Source organism: Falco punctatus (genome assembly GCF_963210335.1).
Source record: "Falco punctatus genome assembly, chromosome: 17".
NCBI lineage: Eukaryota > Metazoa > Chordata > Aves > Falconiformes > Falconidae > Falco > Falco punctatus.
The window spans coordinates 7,520,906-7,542,659 of NC_137597.1; the positions used below are offsets into that span (position 1 = coordinate 7,520,906).

Genomic DNA, 21,754 nt, shown 5'->3' on the forward strand with positions numbered 1-21,754 from the left:
CACGGTCCTCACCACTGCCACCACGACTGCTGCAGCATCCCAGTGCTTGGCCAGGAAAGGTTCAAGGCCCAAAGAGAGGTGGCAAGGAGGACAAGTGCCGCAGAAGGGCTGCAGGGGGAAGAGAGTGCCTGGGACCTTCCAGTCTCTTGTTTCATCTGACTAAGGAAAAACTTTAAGGTTAAATTTTCCAGTGCTGCCCTTGGATAACAGGTATTGCTTCTTCCTAGTGCTGAGCTGGGAGTTTCGATCCCATCTGTGACTCCAGCATGGCCTGGGCTGTCCTACAGCCATCGAGACTGAGATCGACCCAGTGACCTTCAGCCTTAGAAGGATGAGCCTCTGCCCTGGTGCTAACAGGGAGTGTGATTAAATGCGATTCCTCACTGGCGAGCGGTCCTGGACCAGCTGTTAAGGGGAATGTGATCATGGCCCACAGGCAGTTTCAGATCTGCCCACTAACTCCTGTGGGGTCCAGCCTGGACACACGGAAATCTCTGGCCACGGCCAGGAGCAGCAGGACGCAATGCTGTCCCAGGGCAGTGGGACAGGTCGGCAGTGCCCCCCTGGCACCGCAGTGATGTGCCCAAACACATGCATGGGTATGAACACACACACACACAAAGTGGCTCCTGCACAGCAGCGCATCCCCCTCTGCCAGCTCAGCCCCCCGTCTGTGACAGCAGTGGCAGTGCGAACCACCGGTGCTGCCGACAGATCTGTGCGGACAGGGAAGGGGAATACAGTCACATTTGCGACAGGTCCTTTTCCTGGTGTGCTCCAGAACGCCAAAGCATCCCCGTGTCCCCAGCACTGCCGGCTGCGATGCAGACAGCTGATCCCTGTAGGATCACACCCGAAGCCTTCCCCAGGGCTGACCCAAGGCACCCCTGCCTCCCCAGCTTGGCACATGGCCTCCCTGACTTTCTGCAGGCGGTTTGTTTTCACTGAAGAGTTGCTGTAGCAAAAGTGCAATACCAACAAAAGCTGGCAGGGAATCCGGGGGCCAAGTCTGGAGTAAAATTCTGATAATCCTGTGTTTATACCAGGAATTTCTTTGGTAGATTACCCAAGTGATGAAGTTACAGATGGGAACTAGCTGGAGACACCATAACGGTAATTTCAGTGCAGGGCCAGGCTGGCAGCTCACCCCCTGGAAATGCTGCTGCCAGGGCCACCTCTGCCCAGAAGCAGCGAGGAGTTTGAACAGGGATTGGTGCTGCAGCCCCACACCAGAGCAAAGCAGCACCCAGAGGCGCACTCTCCTCCAAGAGCCAGAAGAAAGGAGACAGGCCAGCAGCTTGTGTCCCCTGGCACACACTGGTCCCTGCTTCCAGCTCCATGGCATTCGAGAAATGATGGGTATCAAGGGCATCGCTAGAGGAGACATCTCACACTCCTGCGGCCAGCCTCGGTGGGGGCAGGGCACACGTGGCAGTGAGCACCGCGTGCCCTCACCTTCACCACCCGCTGGTTTTGCCAGCTCTGGACTCATGTTGCACTTGGGAGTTCAAAAACACACAAGGTCAAAATTCCCCAGGGAGCAGATGACCGGCTCTGGCATGTCAATCAGTGGGGGACCAGATGCCAGCCACCACCACGGCTGCATTTTATTTCCCAGTGGTTGGGATGCCCAGCTTCTCCCGAACTGGGGAATTATTCCCAACGTCAGCCACTCAGGAATATGCCACGTTTCTTAAACAGCTGTTTGCATCAGCCTGTAGCCGTGCCTGTGTGCCCGGCCTCCCCAGGTGCTGCCCCGAGGAGTGACCAGCTGCCAAGTCTGGCAAAGGGCAGGGGAGGGAGCAGATGCGCCAGAAGGTGAGAGCACAGCGTGGGAAATGCTCTGCTGACCACAGACGAGTGTTTGCAAGAGGCAATGGTCTTCCTATTACTTCCTTCTTCATTTGGAGGGGAACGAGATGGATTCTGATCTTTGTCTGAATAACTGCAACAAGCCAAAACACACCCTCAGCAGCAACAAGCAAATGGGAAGGCGGCAGTGGGCCAGCCAGTGCTGTACAAACAAAAGCAACAAGACAAAAGCCTTCCCCTAGTTCAGCCCTGGCATAGCACCGGTAGCAGTAAACACAGGCTGTGGGAAATTACTCCAGGATGATGTCTTTGTGTGATAGGTCCTGGAAAGCAACCTGTCCAAGCTATGTGCTTGCCTTACAGTGCCTCCTGAGAGCCGCTGCACCACTCCGGCAGCCGGAGCTGGACGCACGGGCTGCAGCACTCATGGGCAATTGTGGGAACATGCAACCAGGAGCCTGTACACCCAGGGTCTACATGTGCTTGACTCAGGATTTAACTGCTCCCTGGGGTCTCACAGTATCTCCTTGCAATAAAGCTGCACACATTTTTACTAGCATGATTTGTGGGAGACGATGGGTTATTTTAATGACACAGCTCGGTGAGGAAACACCACTTCCCCAGCTGCTCGATCCTCCTGGCAGGCTACAAGAGAGAGCTCCAAGCAAAGGGTATCAATTTGATCACGACAGTCTCTTGCAGAGCGAGAGGTCCAGGTTAGCCAGTGCAGATTGGAGACTGTTTGATCTTTTCATAAATCTATCAGATCTGGCTCACTGCTGCCCACAAAGCTTGCCAGCCTCGGAGCTGCAAGTACACACACTACTGATACCACCCAAGGTCTGGACCGCACCAACACATCTGCAGCATGGCTCCAGCTACTGCAGCAGGGGAGCGTGTGCTCAGGCGTGAGTCTTGAGTCAGCTCCTGCACCGATCCTGCCCCGGGAGGGGCAGAGCTGGGTATTGGCACGGTCCTGGGCTCTGCAGTCAGAGCCAGATCCTGGGGCCAGTGAGGCTTCCTGCCCTGGGGCCCAGCACCGCACCGAACAAGCTGCTCTCTCCCTGGGCTACAGCAGTGGAACATATGGGACCCGTTAGCTGGAAGCATATAAAATTCAAAGCTGTATTAGTCATCGGCTCCGTCATGTTCATTCCACCGCTGGTAGACACTACTCTTGTAGCAGCGACCGACAACTGCTTGTGTTTCTACTGTCAGCTCCAATAAACAACTGTGTTTAATGCTGCGGGGAGGAGAGGGGGCTCAGAAACTCAATCCAAAAATAACAAGTTTTAAGCATGATATCCTCGCCAGCTAAATGGCTCAGCCTCTCCCCCAGTTTGCCTTGCTGCACTAGTGGGAAGAGGGGTCTAAAAGCCAAGATGACCCACCGTTAATAAATCACCGACCCCCCGCGTGCTGTCCCAGCAGCCTTCCTGCATGCGCCCGCTGCACAGCCACGCATTTTTCAGCATGCAGGACCCCGTGAATCATGTGCCATTAACATTCTCGGAGTGACATCTCCAAAATACTTCAGGGATAAATTGGTTGCTGGCTGATTTGCAAAACATTCAGGCAAAATTATTAGGAGGTGTGTTGGTGGGGAGCCAAGGGGGGATCCCGATGGGGCTGCACTCTTGTGGGTCGCTCAGATGGCGCACACTCACCCCGTGGCCCCCGGGAGCTCAGCCCAGGTGCCGTGGGCACCCAGCCGGGTGCCACCCTGGCAGACAGTATCACGTGGCAGCTGGTAAACATGGCACAACTCTCGCCTTCATAAAGGAATTAAGTGCCCTGGTGCTGTTGGATAAACAGGACCATGCTGAATGCATACAGCAACTTGACAGAGGCCCTTTAAGCATCTCAGCATCTTTACAAGCCCTCCCATTCCCTGCGAGTGGCCTCGCCATCGGAAAGGACGCAGAGCCCAGTGCCCACTGCCAGCCCATCGCCTGCTCTCAGCCCTGCTGCCCACCCCACGGCGTGGCCAGGGACCGGCAGGCAGGATTCAGCCAGCTGAAGGGGGAATTAGGCATCAAAAAGGCAGCAGGCAGGAACACAGAAAGCCCCCACCATCTGTTCCGCGCAGCTTCAGGTACCCCTGCTCTGCCCATAGATCAAAGCAGTGGCCAATGGCCCCGATTTGCATCTTCTGGACAGCCTGCCCTGAGCCCTGCACAGCTGAAACCTCATCGGCCAGAGGGAAAGGGCAGCCGTGTCAGGAGGGAGCAGAGGAGCTCGGGTGAACCGGGCGAGGTGCCTGGCTGGAACCTGTGGGAGACCAGAGCACGATCCTTCTTGGGTGGGAGCATCTGCAGAGAGCCCGTGGTGGCAGAAAAGGAGAGCCCACGGGGACAGGAGTCCCTTCCCACAGCGGCAGCCTGCAGGAGCACAGTGGGCACCGTCTTGTTCTCAGAGAGAGACCAAGATTTTGGCAGAAGGCTGAGGATGTGCCTCCTGGCAGAGCCTGCAGCCTGCCCCCACGACACCCCGCTCGTAAGGAAGAGCATAGGTTTTCAGAGGAAAGCCAGGGCAGGCCTGATGCCTGCACTTCTCCCGCCAGCATTCCCCTTGGGATCCTGCTGGGAGCTGCCCTGCCCCTGCAGCAAGGGGACACGTGCTCTTCAGCATAGGGAAGGGTCCCTCCTGCCATAACCCACCACCAGACCTTCAGGAAAGAAGAATGGCCCCTGGTACAGCAGGGCCGATCCAGATGTCACCACCCCGGCATTAGGATCTCTGTGGAAGAGATTTCCAGCAAAACCGTTGGTGTGCTTTCTGAACTAGTAACAGGTCTTGTCCCAGATTAATAATAGAGAAAAGGCAATAAAAAATAAAATAAGGAAAAATGCTTTGCCTTGCTGTGTCTTGTGCACCAAAATCGGGAAGGGTTTTTCAAAGATGTCTCAGGATACCACATTCCCTCTAGCATCTTCCCAAGGATGTCAGCTCAGGATGGGCAGCAATATTAGTAACACTATGCATATGCTTTATCACCTTCCCTCACAAGTTGCTCTCTCATTTTCATTGACTCTTCCAGCTTAAGCTACTGCCCAGCTGTATGCAGACCACAGGTGCCCTCATGTCTTGCGTTTGAGCAAAAGAAAAAAAGTAACTTTAGCGAGCAGACCACAACCCCTCCTTGCAGCTCCCTCGTGCAGCAGCACAGCCATCTCCAGCCCAGGCAAGGACACCAGGGGAGCCAAGCCAGAGCCATTCCCACCATTCCCATCTCTCCATGTGGAAACCTAACCCGCCTGGGCGAGGAGCCGGCACTGGGGCACTGGGGTTGTGGAGCGAGAGGTTCCCGCAGAGCCAAACTGGAAGAGACAAGAAGAAATAAACACTAAACACGTGGCAGTGAGCTGGCAGGCAGGGTCCTGGGGGCATGCACCCAGCCCATGGCAGAGGGGCAGATCCAGGCGATAATGGGAGCTCCTGGGGAGGGACCCACAGAGCTCAGCGCATCTGTCCCTCATCAGCCGCACTGCCAGACCCTAGGGAGACCCCAGGTGAAAAAAGAGCCGAGGTTACTCATGCTCGGTTAGAGAAAAAAACGTTTCGCAAGAGTCTCTCTTTGTTACGTTTTGGAGGTGATGGGGAATTCTGAGCTGTTAGAGGGCTGGGCAGCTGCCGCTGGAAAACCTGAGTTAGGGAGAGAAATGTCGCCCCAAATTTATTGTATTTACTTTCTCCAGTGTTTTCAGAATTTTTTACTCTTCAGTAGTTTATATTATACACATTTATCAGCTTTCCTTCAGGCTTTTAACCCCAGATTCACTGTCTCAGGTTATAGAAGGGAGTGATGAAATGGGTATTCCTGGGGCTGAATGCTGGCATCTGCTCAGGGGATGGGCTGTGGCCAAAATTTGAATACTCAAATAGCCAAAATCAACCCAAAACAGGGCTGCTGTGCACTGAAATCTTCTGTGCCCATGGCACCATGGACTTCCCACAGATCTCCTCCCCTCCTCTTGGATGTGAGGCTTCACAGCTGCTAGCAGCACCCACACATTTTATTACTGGCTCTATTGACATATTCCTTATTCATCAGCACTGGATTTATTCTTTTTCTTTTTTCAAGGCAGAGATGGGAAATACCACATTTTGTCCAAAGAGGTTTGCAACTAAAATAGCCTATTCTTGTAGAAAGTTTATTTTTAAAGAGCATTTACAATCCTCCAAGAAACCAAGGCAGCCACCAGTGAGGCAAAGCCCACCAGAGCACATCCTGCCTGGAAGAAGCCAGCAACGGCAGGAGGGCAAAGCTCCCCGAGATAAGGGGGAAAGCACAGAACTGAAGGGGGGATGTGGGCAAAAATAGCATTTAAAACCTGTCAAATGTATGGGTAATGAGTAAAATTAACTCCCTGGCTGTGAAACTATTGAGTGCTGCAGCCCCAAAAGTGGACAATGGGATCAAAGCTGGGATTTCCCCGTGCTCCGGCCAGCCTCAGTGGAGCACCCGCCGGGTGCCGGCTGTGTGCCCGGGATAACCTGCAGGGCCATAAGCTGCTCAGGGAAGTTCAAAGGAGCCCACTCAGCCTTGCACAGCTCCCGGGGTTGTACACAATTCCCAGCCTTTCCAGGGGCTCACTTCGCAAAGGGAGGAGAGCAGGGCTGGCGGCGGGGGCTGCTGGGCTGCCTGCAGGGAGGGTGAAGGGGCCAGAGACACCCACAGTGACCCCAGGGCCTGGAGGGGCTGGAGAACCTCCCCCAGCAATGGGATAATGCACACTCCCGCTGGCGGGATTAGCCATATAGCAGGACAGCTGAATCAGACGCTCAGCCCTTAACAGGATTACGCTCTCGGGAACGCCAATGAAAATACAGACACCCTGTGCGGTGTGGCTGGGGCAGCTCAGCGCTGCCTCTGCAGTGTCCCTCCAACTCACAGAGTGTCCCCACGGGCCCCCAGGGTGTGAGCTATACTCCTGTTTGGTTTGAAATGTCATAATAGATGTTGGGCTGAACTCCTTAGGCATGCACAGGGAATGGGCTCAGCTTTCCGCCAGCCGCAGGGGATTTGGGCTCCTCTGGGGGCCGGGCTGACCCTGGCTCTCCAGCTGCCCCCAGAGCATCTCACCAGGCAGGACCAGGAAGCTGCCGTGCTTTGGCCATTGGGGTGTCTGAAGCTGATCCGCAACCTTCTGCCACCCCACCAGCACATGCTGCCATCACCTTAGCCACCACACCAAGACTCTTGCTGCAACCTTGGTGAGCCACAGCCTGCAGGTTACAGAAGGGACAGCATGCGGCAGTGCCTGTGGAGCTGGGATCCCATCCCAGCATTGCCAGGGGTGGGTTCTGGAGCCCACTGGGAGCACAGGGGCCGTTTTCTGGGGCACACACACTGCAGGGCACTCAGCAGGGAAGGGGGTGTCCCATCATGGCAGATACCACAACCAGACAGCAGACGTACAGGAGAGAGCCTGACAAGTCTTCTCCACTTCCAGGTTCGATATCCTTGTCAAGGGGGGAGGGGAGGCACGGGCTTTCAGTATGATCTACTAATTCTGGATCAAACCCTCAATTCCCATGGAAATGCAAACCCTAAGGGTCTTCTCTGCATTCCTCCAGAGAGCCTCACTGCTTTCCAAGCTATGCTCCTCACCCACCAGGATTAACTGAATCATCAGGTCAAAAGCAAGTCACAGATGCAGCTCAGCGAGCTGCTGCTCTCGTTACATCTCTGTTTCCTTGGACAGTGGATTTGCACCAGACCAGACATTTTTAAGGCATGGGGAAGCACCAAGTATAACAGAGCTGTACAATTTCCAGGTTAACAATGATTTTCACCTGCTCCAGCCTGCAATCCCCACAATAGCGCTGGTTGCCTAACACTGGCTCCCAACACAGCAGCACACAGGTTATCAGAGCAAACGCTCTGTTCTTGGCACACCAGGGCTGAAAGCACAGCTTGCTGCCCTGACTTCTTGTTGGATTTCAGAGGGGCTGGCAACTGAAAAGCTGATCCAATTTAGCCACAGTTCATTATCCGACATAGCATGACATTGGAACACTTGCAGACATAATCCAGCTTCCTCCTGCCTTGCAAGATGTATTGACCAAAGGCAAGAAAACAGAGCAGTAATGGCTTTCTGCTGTGCAGATGAATCCAGGCAGCAGCAATGAGATTCTTTGGGCTATTTCTATCCAATCTCACACAAGAGTAAATCAGAAGCTTCTACAGACTTCCATTAAATTTCTCTCCATCAATACCAATGTAACAGAGATCAGAATTTCTCCTCTTTTTTTTACACTTTTCTGATATATTAAAAAATGCTAAAACTCTTCAGCTTCTAGCTGAGCTTAAGATAAAAGTTAACCTCTGAACCATACCACCATCTTTCATGTAAGGCACAATACAGAGAGGGCTTTTTACAGCAAGTTTAGATCAGTGCCAGGTATTTCAGACTGTCTCTATTTGCCCCCATCCTCACCTGACTCCAGGAGCCAGGGTACAAGGGAACCACCAAACTTCACAGCATGCTTCAGATGGCGGCGAGAACCACAAATGCCAGCTCTGCCCCTTTGAGCTCGAGACCAGCCCGCATCACCAGGGGTGAAGGCAGCCACACCGTGCCAAGGAGAGTGGTCCCCAGTGAAACCTGTGGAACGAGACTGGCCAGGACTGGGTATAAACAACAGGAGAAAGAGGCCCCTGTTCCCCCTGCCCCAGGAATGCTGCTCTCAAAGCAACAAAGAGATATTCATTAATTAAGACTCACAACTGTTATGCTGGAGACGTTTTAGTATATATGCATTTTTAAAAAATATAGGCATGTGTAGGCACACCTATGCACACATGCACACCAGCTCTCAGCACTGGAACGATCGTTAGCAGTTCTCATTGCACCTAGCAGCCATTCCCACCCTCCAGCGAAAGGGGACCTCAGCAGTTCAGAAGGGGAATAAGGGGCAATGTTGTCTCCTGCGGGGATTTTGGCAAGGAGAGTGCAGACCCCAGCTGGAACGTAGCTGGGACTCCAGGGGTCCCGTCCCAGGCCCTGCAGGGAGCTGTGGTTTCACAGCTGACACAGGCTGCTCTCTTCCTCACTGCCTGACTTTGTGGAGCTGCTCCCTGGGTAGGTCGTGTTCGCTCCAGACAGGTCTTGAACAGGACATAGCCTGGAACAGCCACGCCAGATGCCTGGAAAAGGAGGAGGCTCAAGAAAGCATCGCCTGGCCCCGCAGCGGGGCGTGCCAGACCTCCCAGCGCTGTTCTGCGGAGGGTCAGCAGTGCCAAGACTAATGGGGGACCCTGAGCACAGGACCATGCACCAGTGACGAGATCCCTCCCGTGTGCAGCATGCGGATGCAAGAGGCTGCACGGCATGGCGCGGCTGCAGCGAGGCAGCGCAGGAGCCGGGGTCCCTGCTGTGGCAGCAACCTGCCTGCATGTGGGGTGCTCAGCACGGCTCCGGTCACTGCCCCACTGCTGCTGCCCACTGCTGCTGCCTGCCTCGCTCCTCCATCAGGTCAGGGGATGCTCTCAGCCTCCCCTCCACACACACCAATCTGGAAAGCTGCTGCTGATCAATCCCAAAGGCAAGCTGAGCCTCCCAGCCCTTTGTTCGGCTGCAGCCTTGCCCTTTGGCTCCTGCACACACACCTCGCACTGCAGAGAGCCCGTGCATGGGCTGCAGCGAGCTCCAGGAGAGGGGTTATTAATAGCTATGGCCTCACTGGTGCTGTCACCAGCTCCGTGCCTACCAGAGCGGACAAAGCTTGCGACTGCTCTGCACAATCAGTGCAGCAGGACTGAGCCCAGCCCGTGTCCTGCTGACCCTCCAGGGCCTGGGCACAGAAAGCCCCAACCTGTTGCGGGTGCACGCAGGCATGGTGGCTCTGCCCGCTCCCATCCCTCGCCCACGTACAGCTCCCAGCAGGGCCCAGCACCTCCTGCCGTGGGCTGCCAGAAGCAGGCAGGGATGCTGCCCATCCTCCTGCAGCTGAGCCTCCGCCACCCCCTGTGCATCCAGAATTGCACTTGGGAAACCATATTTCACCCCTCCCCAAGGGGCCAAGCAGCCCTGGCTGCTGCCCTGGCAGGTGCCTCGCACGAGGCAGCGTGGGCTCTGGAACAACTTGTTATTGGATCTGCAGCTCTCTGGCCTTCCTGCTCAGGGACCGTCCTTCCAGCCCTTTCAGGGACTATGAGTCACTGAAGAAGCACTTAAAATCCATCCTCGATGATAAGGTTAGAGCTATGTGCAGTACATTTCCTGCCCTAGTTTGGGGTTATGCTTGGGCTCCCCGCACTTCCTCGCTTATTCCACCTTCTCTTTCTCCTTCCAAATTCCCTGACATGCCAAGCTGCAAAACTGAGTGGCTACACCGGCACTGCACCAGGGAGCACGCAGCCAGGACAGATCAGCTCCCAGCAGGCCTGGGGAGGCACAGCATTACCTGCGTCGAAGAGCAGAACAAAAAATGTGGGAACTCAGATCACAAAAGCCACTATGATGCTGCCACCAGCCCATAAGCAGCTCCTCCGCTCACCCTGGGACGTGCAGAAGGCTCCAGGGCTGGATCCCACAGGGCTGCACGCTGAGCTGGCAGCAGAATGGGCTCACAACAGAGAAGAAAAGGCAAGTCGCAGCTGCCGAGCCGGCACCGGCCACGCCGAAGGAACCAGCAGTGATGCAGCCAGGGATCAGGTCCCGCAGGGTGAGCCCGGCGCACTGTGTGCGCAGCTCAGCATCAGCAGACCAGCAGGTTTCTCACCTCCACCCGGGCGAATGTGACCTCCGTGTCTGAGAGCCCTGGCGCAGGCGAGCGCCGAGCAGGGTCTCACGGCTACAGCTTTAAATTGTCATCACTGTCGGGCACTCGCCCCAGCTGCACCAGCATCCCCCTCGCTATCAGCTGCGTAGGATAAGAAATTTGCCTTACATTAGTGAAATGATTATTCTTAATGCTTAGACACCAATCATATTCCTGAGGAAAAGGAAACATAAATCCTTCCTTGCACTGACAGCGACAACCCACATCCCTAGATAATGGGGGAACTAATTAAGCCTGATCATTCCAGCCAAAGCTCAACCAGAGTGTTTGTACAAGCTTTGTGGTCAAAGTGTGCGCAAGATTTGGCCCCGTTTCCCCATTTTTATTAATCACAGGAAAAATTCTCCACTTAGAAACAATGCTAGAGATATACCTGATAGCTTTTTTTTCCCCTTGGCCACTTACCACTTGGCAACAGAGATGAAGTTCTGCCTTCGCAAAACATTCTGAAACCTGTTTCTGTTCCAATTCAGAATCACCCACCCCAAAGCTTTCCAGGTTATCTGTAAAAGAAAACCTAGAGAAATGGATGGCTTGAAATGCTTCAACTGATAAACTCTAAATATATTATTTTAACCGTAGTTATGTTTTGCATTATAAAGCAGAATGAAAATGTTAACAACCACAGAACAAAAAGTCGTTGGAAATGGAAAAGGTTGTTTTGAAAATGAAGAAACGGAACATTTTTGTGCCCTGGGGACCACCTTCCCTTTCCCCCAAGGCTTGACAGAGTTTCACAAAACATTTCAAGTTTGATGTGCTGTTCTGGGGGGAGCCGAGCTGTCCCTGCTGGGGGGGGGGGGGGGGGGGGGGGGGGGGGGGGGCAGTGAGGAAAAACTCCAGGAGCAAAGAAAACAGCTGGAAAGCCAGACAAGGCACAGCAGTGCCACAGCAGTACTCCAGTGCTAGTTTATGCTTGGCCCTGGTGCTCCCATGCCCCGTTTCAGCTGCTCCAGCATTGTCTGGAGTAGACGGAGGTGCCCTCCCTGCCGGCACGGGGAGGTGGCCGCTCTGGGATGTGGGACAGGCACCCCATGCTGCTCCACTCCCGTAAAAACCCACCTCAAACCCTTGTCTCGTTGTAAATAAAGCAGCCGCTGACCTGGGACATTAATCAGTGGGCCGGTGTCTCTGTGTGATGTCACATCGTGTTTTTCCACAGGCCTGTCAAATTTCAGCCCCGTCTGATCCGCTGATGACAGCTGGGGCTTGCGCCTGCCAGACAGCACCGGGACGGCCACGGTCGGTGGGAGGGAGAAGCCGAGAGCAGAGGCCAGCAGGATTTATGGCCGGTTTCTCCCCAGCATGCTCTCCCGTACTCCCTGCCGCACACACAATACACAGATGCCTCTGGAGGATGACAGAAACCGGGGCTGCTTGGTGCGTCGTGGGTATTTTTAGGTGTTATTGCTCCATTTCTGGCCTCTTGGTGACTTTTATGACTAACGCAGCTGGATTTGTCGCAATCAATCTGAACCTGGTTGCTCACGCACACTGAGCTGTGCTTTGCCAGCTGAGAGAAGCCCGTTGGGCTAGCAGGTGGGGAAGAAAGGAATGGATCCAGTCCAAGCTGATGCCATGGTGCAGGATGGGTCCCACCATGGGAAATCCGCTCTTCCCAGGGCACTGCACCTGGCAAAAGCCTCCAGGAAGGCACAAAACCTCCTGGGTCAAAACCTGGGTCTGACATCAGGGAGGGTTTTAATCTCACTACTCAACCTTTACCCCTGCTAGCAGTTGGACCCGCTGCCTGAACACCTTCCCACATTCCCCAGGCAGGAGTTGCCCACCGCTGGCCGGGCACCGGCAGGCATGCACGGGAGGGCAGACTGTCCCCACGCTGTGTGTGCCCAGATATCAACGGAGACCAAAGGGTTACCAACACCACGTGGCTGCAAAGCCAGGTACTGCATGTCCACACAGCAATTCATCAATTAATCTGAGAAGGAACAAAGCAATTAACACGGGAACCAGGGGATAGACTAACAAAGCATATACTGTCGCCTTCCTAAAAGGGCTGGCTCGTGCCTGTTTGTTTGGCTCCTGTTTCTATGGCAGTGGAGGCTGTTGTGAAGGGTCAATTCATCGTTCTGGTTATTTGTAGCTATCCAAAATGTATTCCTAGCACCTTAGACCTCGGGGAGATAGCCAGGGGCTAACCAGGGACTGCTCGGCTGCTGGGAGCTGTTGTTCTTTTGGGGGATAAAAGACTTTCTTTTCATAACCAAGTACAGAAGTCATCAGGGCTCAGCGCTCCCAAGGCTGGGGCTCAGCACTAACCACACATTTTCCTCTACAGAACCAGATGGATGCAGCTTGCAGAAAGCACTCGTGGCTCTCATGGCCATTGTGTCCCAGTGCAAGGAACCCTTTCCCTGTCTCCAGCCAGCCTGGGACCAGTTCTCTCTGAGCATCCTTCTTGGCACAAGCTGGGGAACAAGGGGGCCCAGGGCCAACTCTGCCAGCAGCGGAGCCCCCAGCATGGAACAGGAACCCTGCCACGAGCACAGCTCTCGCCTGGGGCTCACAGGGTGCCTCTGTGCCAGGCAGTGATCATATCCAGCACCATGTCCCCATGGTACCCAGGCCCTGCTGTGCTGTGGCCAGAGAGGAGATGAGCGTGGCGGAAGCTGTGCCCATTGTGCTGCCCCTGCCCGCACACGGCCCCTCTCTGGTCCCTTTTGCACAGGTTCAGGAGCTTGGTTGGGCCACACTATCCGTCTCACAATACGTTCCAATAAATATGTTTATAATGGGGCTTTGTTGCCTCAGAAAATAAGTTTCCCATGAGGTCAGGTGGCCTGGCACTGAGGGTTATCCCAGGACAGTAATTTTTCCCCTTGGGGTTCCAGGCAGCTGCGATTATGCAAGGCTCCGAGTTATTCCTGGGGCTGCCACATGAAAGGTTAGCTTCCTAGCTGTGTCCAGCACGGGCGTTTTGGAGGTGCAGCAATCCCTCCGCAATCTCTTCGAGCTTCGTGCGCGGCTGGCGCAGCCCCAGCACCTGTGCCTGCGCCATCAAAGCAGGAATCCAGCGCCGCGGCGGGGGAGACAGCTGGGGAGGGAGAGCGACCTCCCTGCTCTCGCTGCCACAGCAAGCCCTCCTCGCGGGGCAGAGCATCCTCACCCACGGACAGACAGCACAGGCAGGCAAGACCGGGCTGCCTTTGCCTCTGTGAAAAGGTGGGGAGGCTTCTGCAGACCGTGGATCTTGTACATGTCCTTGGCTTGCAAACCCTGCCCACGGTGCCCTGAGCATGCTGCGGTCTGGATGCCACCTACGGAGCAGCTCCTCAGGTCAGGGAATGCCACAGACTGTCCTTGCCTGTGCATTTCCCTACCCTGCTTTCTTCCCCGGGGTAAAACCAACTGTGGGCCATCGCTCTGCCCGTCACCACAGCTCCCTGCTGCGCAAGGCATGCCACCAGGCCCTGCAGCAGCTGCCCCAGCTTCCCGGCGTGAGCAGCCACTACCTTCAGCACCCAGAGCGAGTCTCTGGAGTGACCGACCTGCTAAGAAAATAGAGAGCTTGTTCCTTTGAAGTTAATGAATCGTGAAAGCCTTTGAAAGCAGAGCCTTGTTTACTTACTCACCGCTGCTCATGTGGACGAGCACCCAGACATCCTGAGCACGCTGCTAATTTGAATGAAAGATCAAATGTGTGTCTCTGCTCGGCTGAGCCACAGTTGGAGGAGTGAGGGCTGCCCCAGCCTCCCTCCCCACCAAACACAGGCAGGCAAGAGAAAGCCTGACACAAACCCAGGGAAGTCCAGCAGGCAGTCCCTCTCCATCACACCTCATGGGGAAGAACATCAAAATAAGCAACGAGGTTGACAGAGAAATCCAGCACACTGGGTGCAAAACCTTGTGTAACCTCGGCCCACACTTACCACTTCAATAACCAGATTCAGCTGTGACCACCCTGTGACCCACCCATCGCCCTCCCCTCCCAGGTGCTGCCTCTTGCCATCATCCTGGAGCCAGTTACAGCCTGACCCAGAGGTCTCCTGCCCAGCACCATGTCACAGCTGAGACCTGCACACCCAGATGGACATGGCACTTGCCACCTCCTCCTCTTCCTTTCCCATCAAAGCAGCATACAGAGGACTCCGTCTCCTCTCTTTGAATGAAAACAAACTGGTAACTGAGAAAAGTCCATGAAGCAGCAGCAGCAGAGACCCCAGATGCTATCCACTGGGATGGGTCTTCTAAACCGATGTACAGCTTTCCACACAAGTCTATAAATATCAGCCTTTTAAGTGCAATCGCTTTATGAATAAACCGTAATGCAATATTCCATTTGGGCTCTCAGACAAAAGGACAGCGCTCTACCAGCACCAGCCTTCTCTCCTTGCAGTTTTCCAAAGTGTAACTGGGTTATGACCAAGTGCAAGTTTCTAGTCCCCGTTTCTCCTGGGCCAGGGAAGTCACTCTCTGAACTGCGACCAAAGGAATGGGAAGGAAGGAGCAGAATGAGATGAGCTGGGTGGGAGGGAGGGGGCAGCTGAGGGCTCTGGCAACACGAAAAGGACTTTGGTGGATAATGAGGTTCCCGATCCTAGTAAATAATTAGGCATATTGGGAAGTGCCAGCAATGAGAGGTGACCCATTGCAGCCTAACGCCTGCTCCCCACCAGGGTGTGGAAGGACCAGCCAGGGAGCCCCCAGGTAAGGTTGGTCTTCACCAGCCAACAGCTTCAGGGCCATGAAGGCGCTCAGAGCCAAAGGCAGCTCGTCCCGTCCTGCAGGCGGCAGGGGCATGGTGGAGGTGAGAGATCTCTCGCCAACCCGACATGAAGGGACACGGCAGGTGCCTGGCCACCGGCTGTCTCCGGGGAGGAAGGTGGTGGCCCTGGCTGGGGACATCACTGCCGCGGGATGCGTGTGTCCCAAGAACAGCGACTGTGTCTCCCGTCCCGCAGACCTGCGGATCCCCCGCATCGCCCTCCGCACCCGGCCGACCCGCTCCTGCCCGCCCCGGGGCCGGGGGTCGGCGGCCCCCCCACGCGTGGCGCGGAGCCCCGCGGAGCGCGGCCGGCCGTTTCCCACCCTGCAGTGACACCTGGCGGGGGCGAGCGCGGGAGGAGCCGGCGGCGGCCCCGGCCCCGAGCATCCCGCCGCGCCGCCGAGCCCCTTCCCCGGGCGGAGCCCGACGGGGCGGCCGCGGCCGGCGGCTCCGCGTCCCGTTCCTGGGGGTGCGGGCGCGGCGGCGGGCGCGACCCCGGGGCGCGGCGGCGGGGCGGCGGCGGGGGCAGCCCCGGCGGTGGGCAGGAGCCCGGGGGGGCTGTCCGACGTGCCCTCGGGGAGGCGGGGGTCGGCCCGGCCGGAGCGGCGGCTCTGCGCCTCTGACTCTGCCCAATGAGAGCCCGCAGCACGGCGGGCGCTGTCAGTATTTGGCCACGGCCCCCGCGCTCCCATCCCCAGAGCGGCCTCGCCCTCCGCGCAGGGACCTCCATGGCCCGGCCCGGCCACGCCGCCCGCCCGCCGCTCGGGGGGCGCCGGCCCCGCTGAGCGCCCCGGCGCCGCCACCCCTCCGCCCGGCCCGGCCCGGCCCGGCCCTGCCCTGCCGCCCCCCGCGCAGCAGCATGCGCCTGGGAGCGGGGGCCCAGCCGGGGCTCGCTCAGCAGCGCGGAGCCGGCAGCCGCGCCGCGGGGCCGTGACGGGCAGTGCCCCCGAGGGGAGCGCGGGCAGGACCCCCCTCCCCGGTCATTTCTCCATCTGGACGCCGCCCCGGAGAGATATGCTCAGCCCAAACCGCCTGGAAGCGTCTCCTGGGATTGCCTTGGCCCCCGGGCGTGCGGAGTGCGGAGCCTTCCCCCGGACGGCGGGCGCAGCCCCGCGGCTTTGCCTGCCCCTCGTCCTCCTCCTGCTGGCCCTGACGCCCCGCGCCGACTCCTCGTGGTGGTGAGTCCCCGCGACGGGCCCGCCCGCCCCGACGGGCCCCGGGCTGCCGCCGGCGGGAGCTGCGCGGGGCTCGGCCGCGGGATGGGGATGGCGGTGGGGATGGGCGGTGGTCGGGGAAGCCCGGCCGGGGGGTGCCGCCGCCGAAGCACCGCGCCCGACGTAGGGCCGTGGGAGCCCCACGCGGGGCAGCGGCGGCCGGCCGGGGCCTCCCGGTCCCCCCCCGCGCCGCCGGGTCGCAGTGCCGCGGCAGGACGGCACCGGGACCCCCTGGCAGCCCGGCGGCAGGACGGGCTCGGGGGTCCCCGCCGCGCCACCTGCGCGGCTCCGGCTCCGGCCCCGGCGGCGCGGGGGAGCGGGCGGAGGGGCGCCCGCCTTCGCCCCCAGCCTGCCGCGGGGCCGGGGCTGTCCCCGGGGCGCAGCCCCGCGAGGCTCCCGCGCCCCCCAAAAAGCGCCGTCGCCGCTCGTTCGCCCCCGGGGCCGGGACCTGCCGCGGCCCCCCCCCCGGCTCCTGCCGCATCTGCCGGGGAGCCGGGCCCCACGGGCCTCCCCCACGGGGAAACCGTCCCTCGGCGGCAGCGAGCGGGGATCGCCCCGCGCTGCGGCAGCCACTGGCAGCTGCCCTGATCCACCCGCTGCGATCCGGGGATCGGGCTGGAGCTCCCGCATCCCTGCGGGCTGCGGCGTCGCCCCGCGCACTTGCCTCACGGCTTCTCCTAAGCTAAGAAGTTGCTGTTCCCCCTCGTTTGGATAAGACGAGGCTCTGTACCATATAGAAACGATGCCATAGGAGACACCAGCCTTCTAGAAATTAACCTCCTCCCGCCCCAGTTCTGTAACAATGAGAATTCATGTATGCAGAATGAGAGTAATTAGGAAAACGAGGACTGCGTAGTTTTCCAAGTAACCCCGTGCTGCTTCAGTAGTTCGGTTACACTGCAGAAAAAAAGGAGTTTGCTGCAGAAAAGATCTCAGGGTCCCCCACCCTGCAAAAGTCCTCTCTAGTCCTGTGGAAAATAGTTTTCCACGCCAATCTCATCATCATTAGAACATTGCAGTGGATGAAGCAGAACTTAATCAAATTCAGCCCATCTGCCCCTGCAAGGGAATGGTGGTTCCTGGAATTCCTCAACTACTGTGGAGCACGGTGTGAGGGCCAGGGAGCACTTAATAGTCACGCTGATAACGCAGGTATTCCTGGTGTTTGAGAGCACGTCTAGGCGTGTGGCAGCCGTGGCCAGGCTGGCATCCCTGGGAGAGCGGTTCCAGGGTGAGGAAGGCGAACGGGAAAGCTGTGGGGCTGGGGGGGAAGCAGGAGCCCCCGGAGACGTGCTGCTCGGGCAGCAGGATGCAACCAGGCACAAAAGGTGGATGGCGTGAGGGGCGACTCCTTCGGGGGGCACATCTAATGCAAAGCAGCAAGACCAGTGCCGTTCCCGGCCATGGCCAGAGGAGATCTGCAGGTGGTCACCCCATGGGGAACCGAAATCGCTGGTCGAGAAAATGAGTCACCCTCTGCGAGTATCGGGTCGATACAAGCGCCGGCCTGGCTTCCAGCTGCCAGATCTGCCCCCACCCATCAGGGCAGGCAAAGACAGGACAGCATCCGTGGGGAAGGTGATGTTGCTGATACGCTAGAAGCTGAGGAAGGAAGGAAGAGTCTTAGGGCAGCAGAGGAGTGGGATTATTTCTATCGAGGAGGCAAGAGAAGGGGAGGCTTGTCGGAGCTGAGGAGTGGGTACATGGGGTGAAGTAGGCTGGAAAAAGATGTGGTACCAAGTAGTCACAGCATCATCTGTGCCCAGCACTGGGCAGTTCTGGTAGCATGGATGCTGCCTGAAAGGTGAAAATTCTTTCTTTAGGGTGAGCGTGAAAAGCGCCTGTTTTCCTCGCTGTTGTACCACGCTTCTCCCCACAATGGCTCTGCCACAGTGTCTGCCCTAATTCCAAGCACACATCTCTTCCCAACAAGCGGGAGGAAAACCAGCCACATTTTAAGCCTTAGTAGCTGTGGCTTGTTTGGAGGAAGCTAGATTTATCTCTCGCAGCGGTTTGGGCTCTCAGCTTGCAGACAGACCCCCGACCGGCAGCTTCTCGCTCGAGGGAGAAGGGAGAGCGGGGGCAGCCCCCGGGGGGCTGGGGCAGGAGCCCAGTCAGGGCAGCCGTCGCCGGGGCAGCCAGGCACGATTCCTTTGAATATTTTCAGCAAGCGGAATTGGTCCCAGGGACCTTCAGTACATGACTTTTAAAACAAAAGAAAAAATTAGAAACCAAATATATTAAGCTCTATAAAGTTCACATTTTTGATAGTACTTTCTCTTCTGTAGAGCAGAACATTCCTAAGAAAAGTCTTCATTGAAACGAGCACTGTTCTGCTGGACGTGTCAGTTCTGATAAAATAGCATGTTTAGATGAAATTGTGTTTTACTGAAAATGGTTTCAGCCAGCTGTGGTTTGGGAAAAAATTATTCAGTGATTTACATAGGTTTCCAAGCACATCTCTAGCACTACTGATATTACAGTAAATGCATTTGGTGGTGCATCATCGTTCCTTATTTTTATTATTATTGCCAAATTCTTCCAGGGATTCACACACAATAAACTTGTGGAAATAGAGGAAATGCTTCTCATTTTCAGAGTCAACTTTTAAAGTAGATTAATAGAAAAAACTGGGTCAGTTCTGATCACAGTACATGGAAAGGAAATATCAACCAAATGTTTCTTCTAAACAACTGCAAATTATTAATTTTCAATGACGTCAGACACGGCCTGCACCGCCTCGCAAAAAAACGCCAGGAACTGGTGAACTTTGGTGCTGGAAAAAGCGCCGGTGGGTGCGTGTGTGTGTATGTGCGTGTGCTCGGAGCACGCAGTGGCGAGAACAGTGTTTGTGTGGGCAGGGGGACATGCTCAGGCAGGGGGACACACTCGGGGCGGTGCAGTTGCAACCGGCGGCACTGCCTGGGCTCCGAGGCCGCCGTGACTGGCAGCGGGATGGCCATGGCTGTGGGGAGCAGCATCCATACAGAAATGCTCCCAAACTATAAAGTGTTACTTAGCAACAAAATACCAGCTGAAACACAGATGGAAATTAAGAAGGAATGCAACAGGAAAATCCCTAAATCCCGTTTACACTCGAGTGCACTTGGGTAGGGAGAGCAGCATCATCCAGGGACGGCGGCTGTCCCCTGGCGGGCGCCTGCCTGGCAGGGCTGTGCCCCACGCGCGCCGCGGGAGGACGTCGGGCCCCAAAAGCGGCCTCCAAAATTCCTTCTGAAAGATTTGGAAGCCTAGACAAACATTGCTTATAAACATAAACTGTGCAATAAACAAACTTGGTGTAAATAACTAAGTAGAGTTTACTTGCTATTGAGAGCCCCACTAGCTGCTCTGGTGTGGAAAGCCATTTTAAACTGAAGGTTTGGTTAAAGAAAAATGTACACAAAGCCAATGCGCACACCCCCTGCACCCCACCCTCACACATACCCGCTCGCCTGCAAGCCCGCATGAACACACCCCCCAACCCCCGGCACACCAAATCCTTGTTAGCTAACTTGTTTATTGCTAACCACAGCCGTTGGAAACTACAAATATTTAATTTCATCTGGCATTGGAACAGATGGGAGGCATCAGGCTCCCAAAGAGATAAAACAAATCTGTGGAAGGAAGACTAGTGCGAGCTCGGGTGCGGGTCGGGGAGCGTGCGGGAGCTTGGCGGCCACGTGGGGCTCCTGATAGCATCGGCAGGTTACAGGGCTTGTGGAGGAGCCGCTGCACCCCGCGGCGTGATGCCTGAACGGGCACTTTTAGGGATGCTGTAGTCCAGAGTTAGGCAGACACCACGCTCCAGCTCCCTTCCTTGGCCAGGGAAGGAGGTGTGTGTTTATGGGCAGGGAAGACACACCAAGGGTGTGAAGCAGGAGCATGCATCGCACTCTCTGTGTTAGAGCAACACCAGGAGCTGGTGTCATGCTCTTCCCGAGGGCATGGCAAGGATGTCCCCATTGCAGGTGGGGAAGGGGACGTTCCCACCACGATGGGTAGGAAGGAGCTGTGTTACACAGCTGTCCCTCTCCAGGGTCTGCTGTGCGTTTCTGTCGTGACACCAGTGCTGGTCCTGGTCCAGGTGCAGCGGATGGGCAAAAAGAGTGACGGAAAAAACGAGCCACACGTATGTGTGCATACAGGATATAGGAGAGAGGGGCTCATTTAAACGGGCATCACACTGAGGTGTGTGGGAGGGGAAATAGCATCAATAGGAATGTTTGAAATTAAGCCAAGGGAAAGACAGCTGCATGGAGGAACTCCACAGGCTGTCGGTGTAACCCTTTGGGGTGCGCGGGAGCGTCGCTGCCTCCCCTCCATGCCAGTCTCAGCAGGGCAGACCCGCAGCAGTCCCAGGAGGGCTTCACTAGCAGAAGGTCTGGCAGCTCCCACAGCAGCTGCGAGGACTGCGTGTCCCTCGCTCTGGATGCCATCCTGCACCACACAGGAACCATTCCCTCCTCCACGAGTGCCCCCGCCTCAGGGCAGCTCACCTGCCACCGGCTCTCAGCCCCAGGGCTGTTGCAGGCCAGGTACCAGCAGGGGAAGTCTCCATCTCAAAGGGGAGATGACGTGCAGCGTGGCTGCGCTGGGGCACGGGGGTCTCCAGGGGAGTCGCACCCACTGGACGTTTGTTGTTGCAGAGCGCTTTGCATGGCAATAAAAGCAGGAGGTCAGTGACCGGGAAGTCTTTATCCCAAGGCGCTCCGCAGCTCCGGCTGTCCAGGCAGCCGCGCTTTGAAAAAGTAAGTTTTAAAGTAACGTCAGACTGATGGAGAATGAACCCTGTGGCCTTTGCAGCAGCCCTGGTGTTCTTGGTTGGGGTGTATTGAACAGATGGGTTCTCTCAGTCACTCTGCGCCGTTATAATAATCCTAATTGGGTTCCTTAGTTCATTTTTCATTAGGGTCACTTTCACCTATAGGAAATCTTTCTTACAAAGAAATGCAGAAGAAAAAAATCCTTCTGCTCTTCCAAACTCATTAGCTTTTACTATTACTAATATGGATTTCAGCAGTGCCTGCAGCCCAGTGTGAGGAGATCTGTGCTAGGTCCTGCAGAAACACGCAGCCCCTGCTCTCAGCGGCTCGCACCCAACACACAAGATACACCACAGACAAGAGAAGAATCTTCCATCCTACTTTACCACCAGAGACCATCTTACTTCCCCCCCTCTTAGCAAAGTGCTTTGAGGTTTTAGGAGAAA

At 56.4% G+C, this 21,754-nt stretch overlaps 1 protein-coding gene across 1 annotated transcript in view; it reads left to right on the plus strand.

Annotated features, from left to right (window-relative positions):
* The first annotated feature begins 1,556 nt into the window (after nucleotides 1-1,556).
* The window catches only part of WNT2B (Wnt family member 2B), a 36,679-nt gene continuing 16,481 nt past the window's right edge, over nucleotides 1,557-21,754 (plus strand). The window contains exon 1 of the mRNA XM_080367121.1: nucleotides 1,557-16,506. Within this exon, the coding sequence (XP_080223247.1) occupies nucleotides 16,343-16,506 (164 nt within the window). The 5' untranslated portion in view covers nucleotides 1,557-16,342. The remainder of the gene's footprint in view (nucleotides 16,507-21,754) is intronic.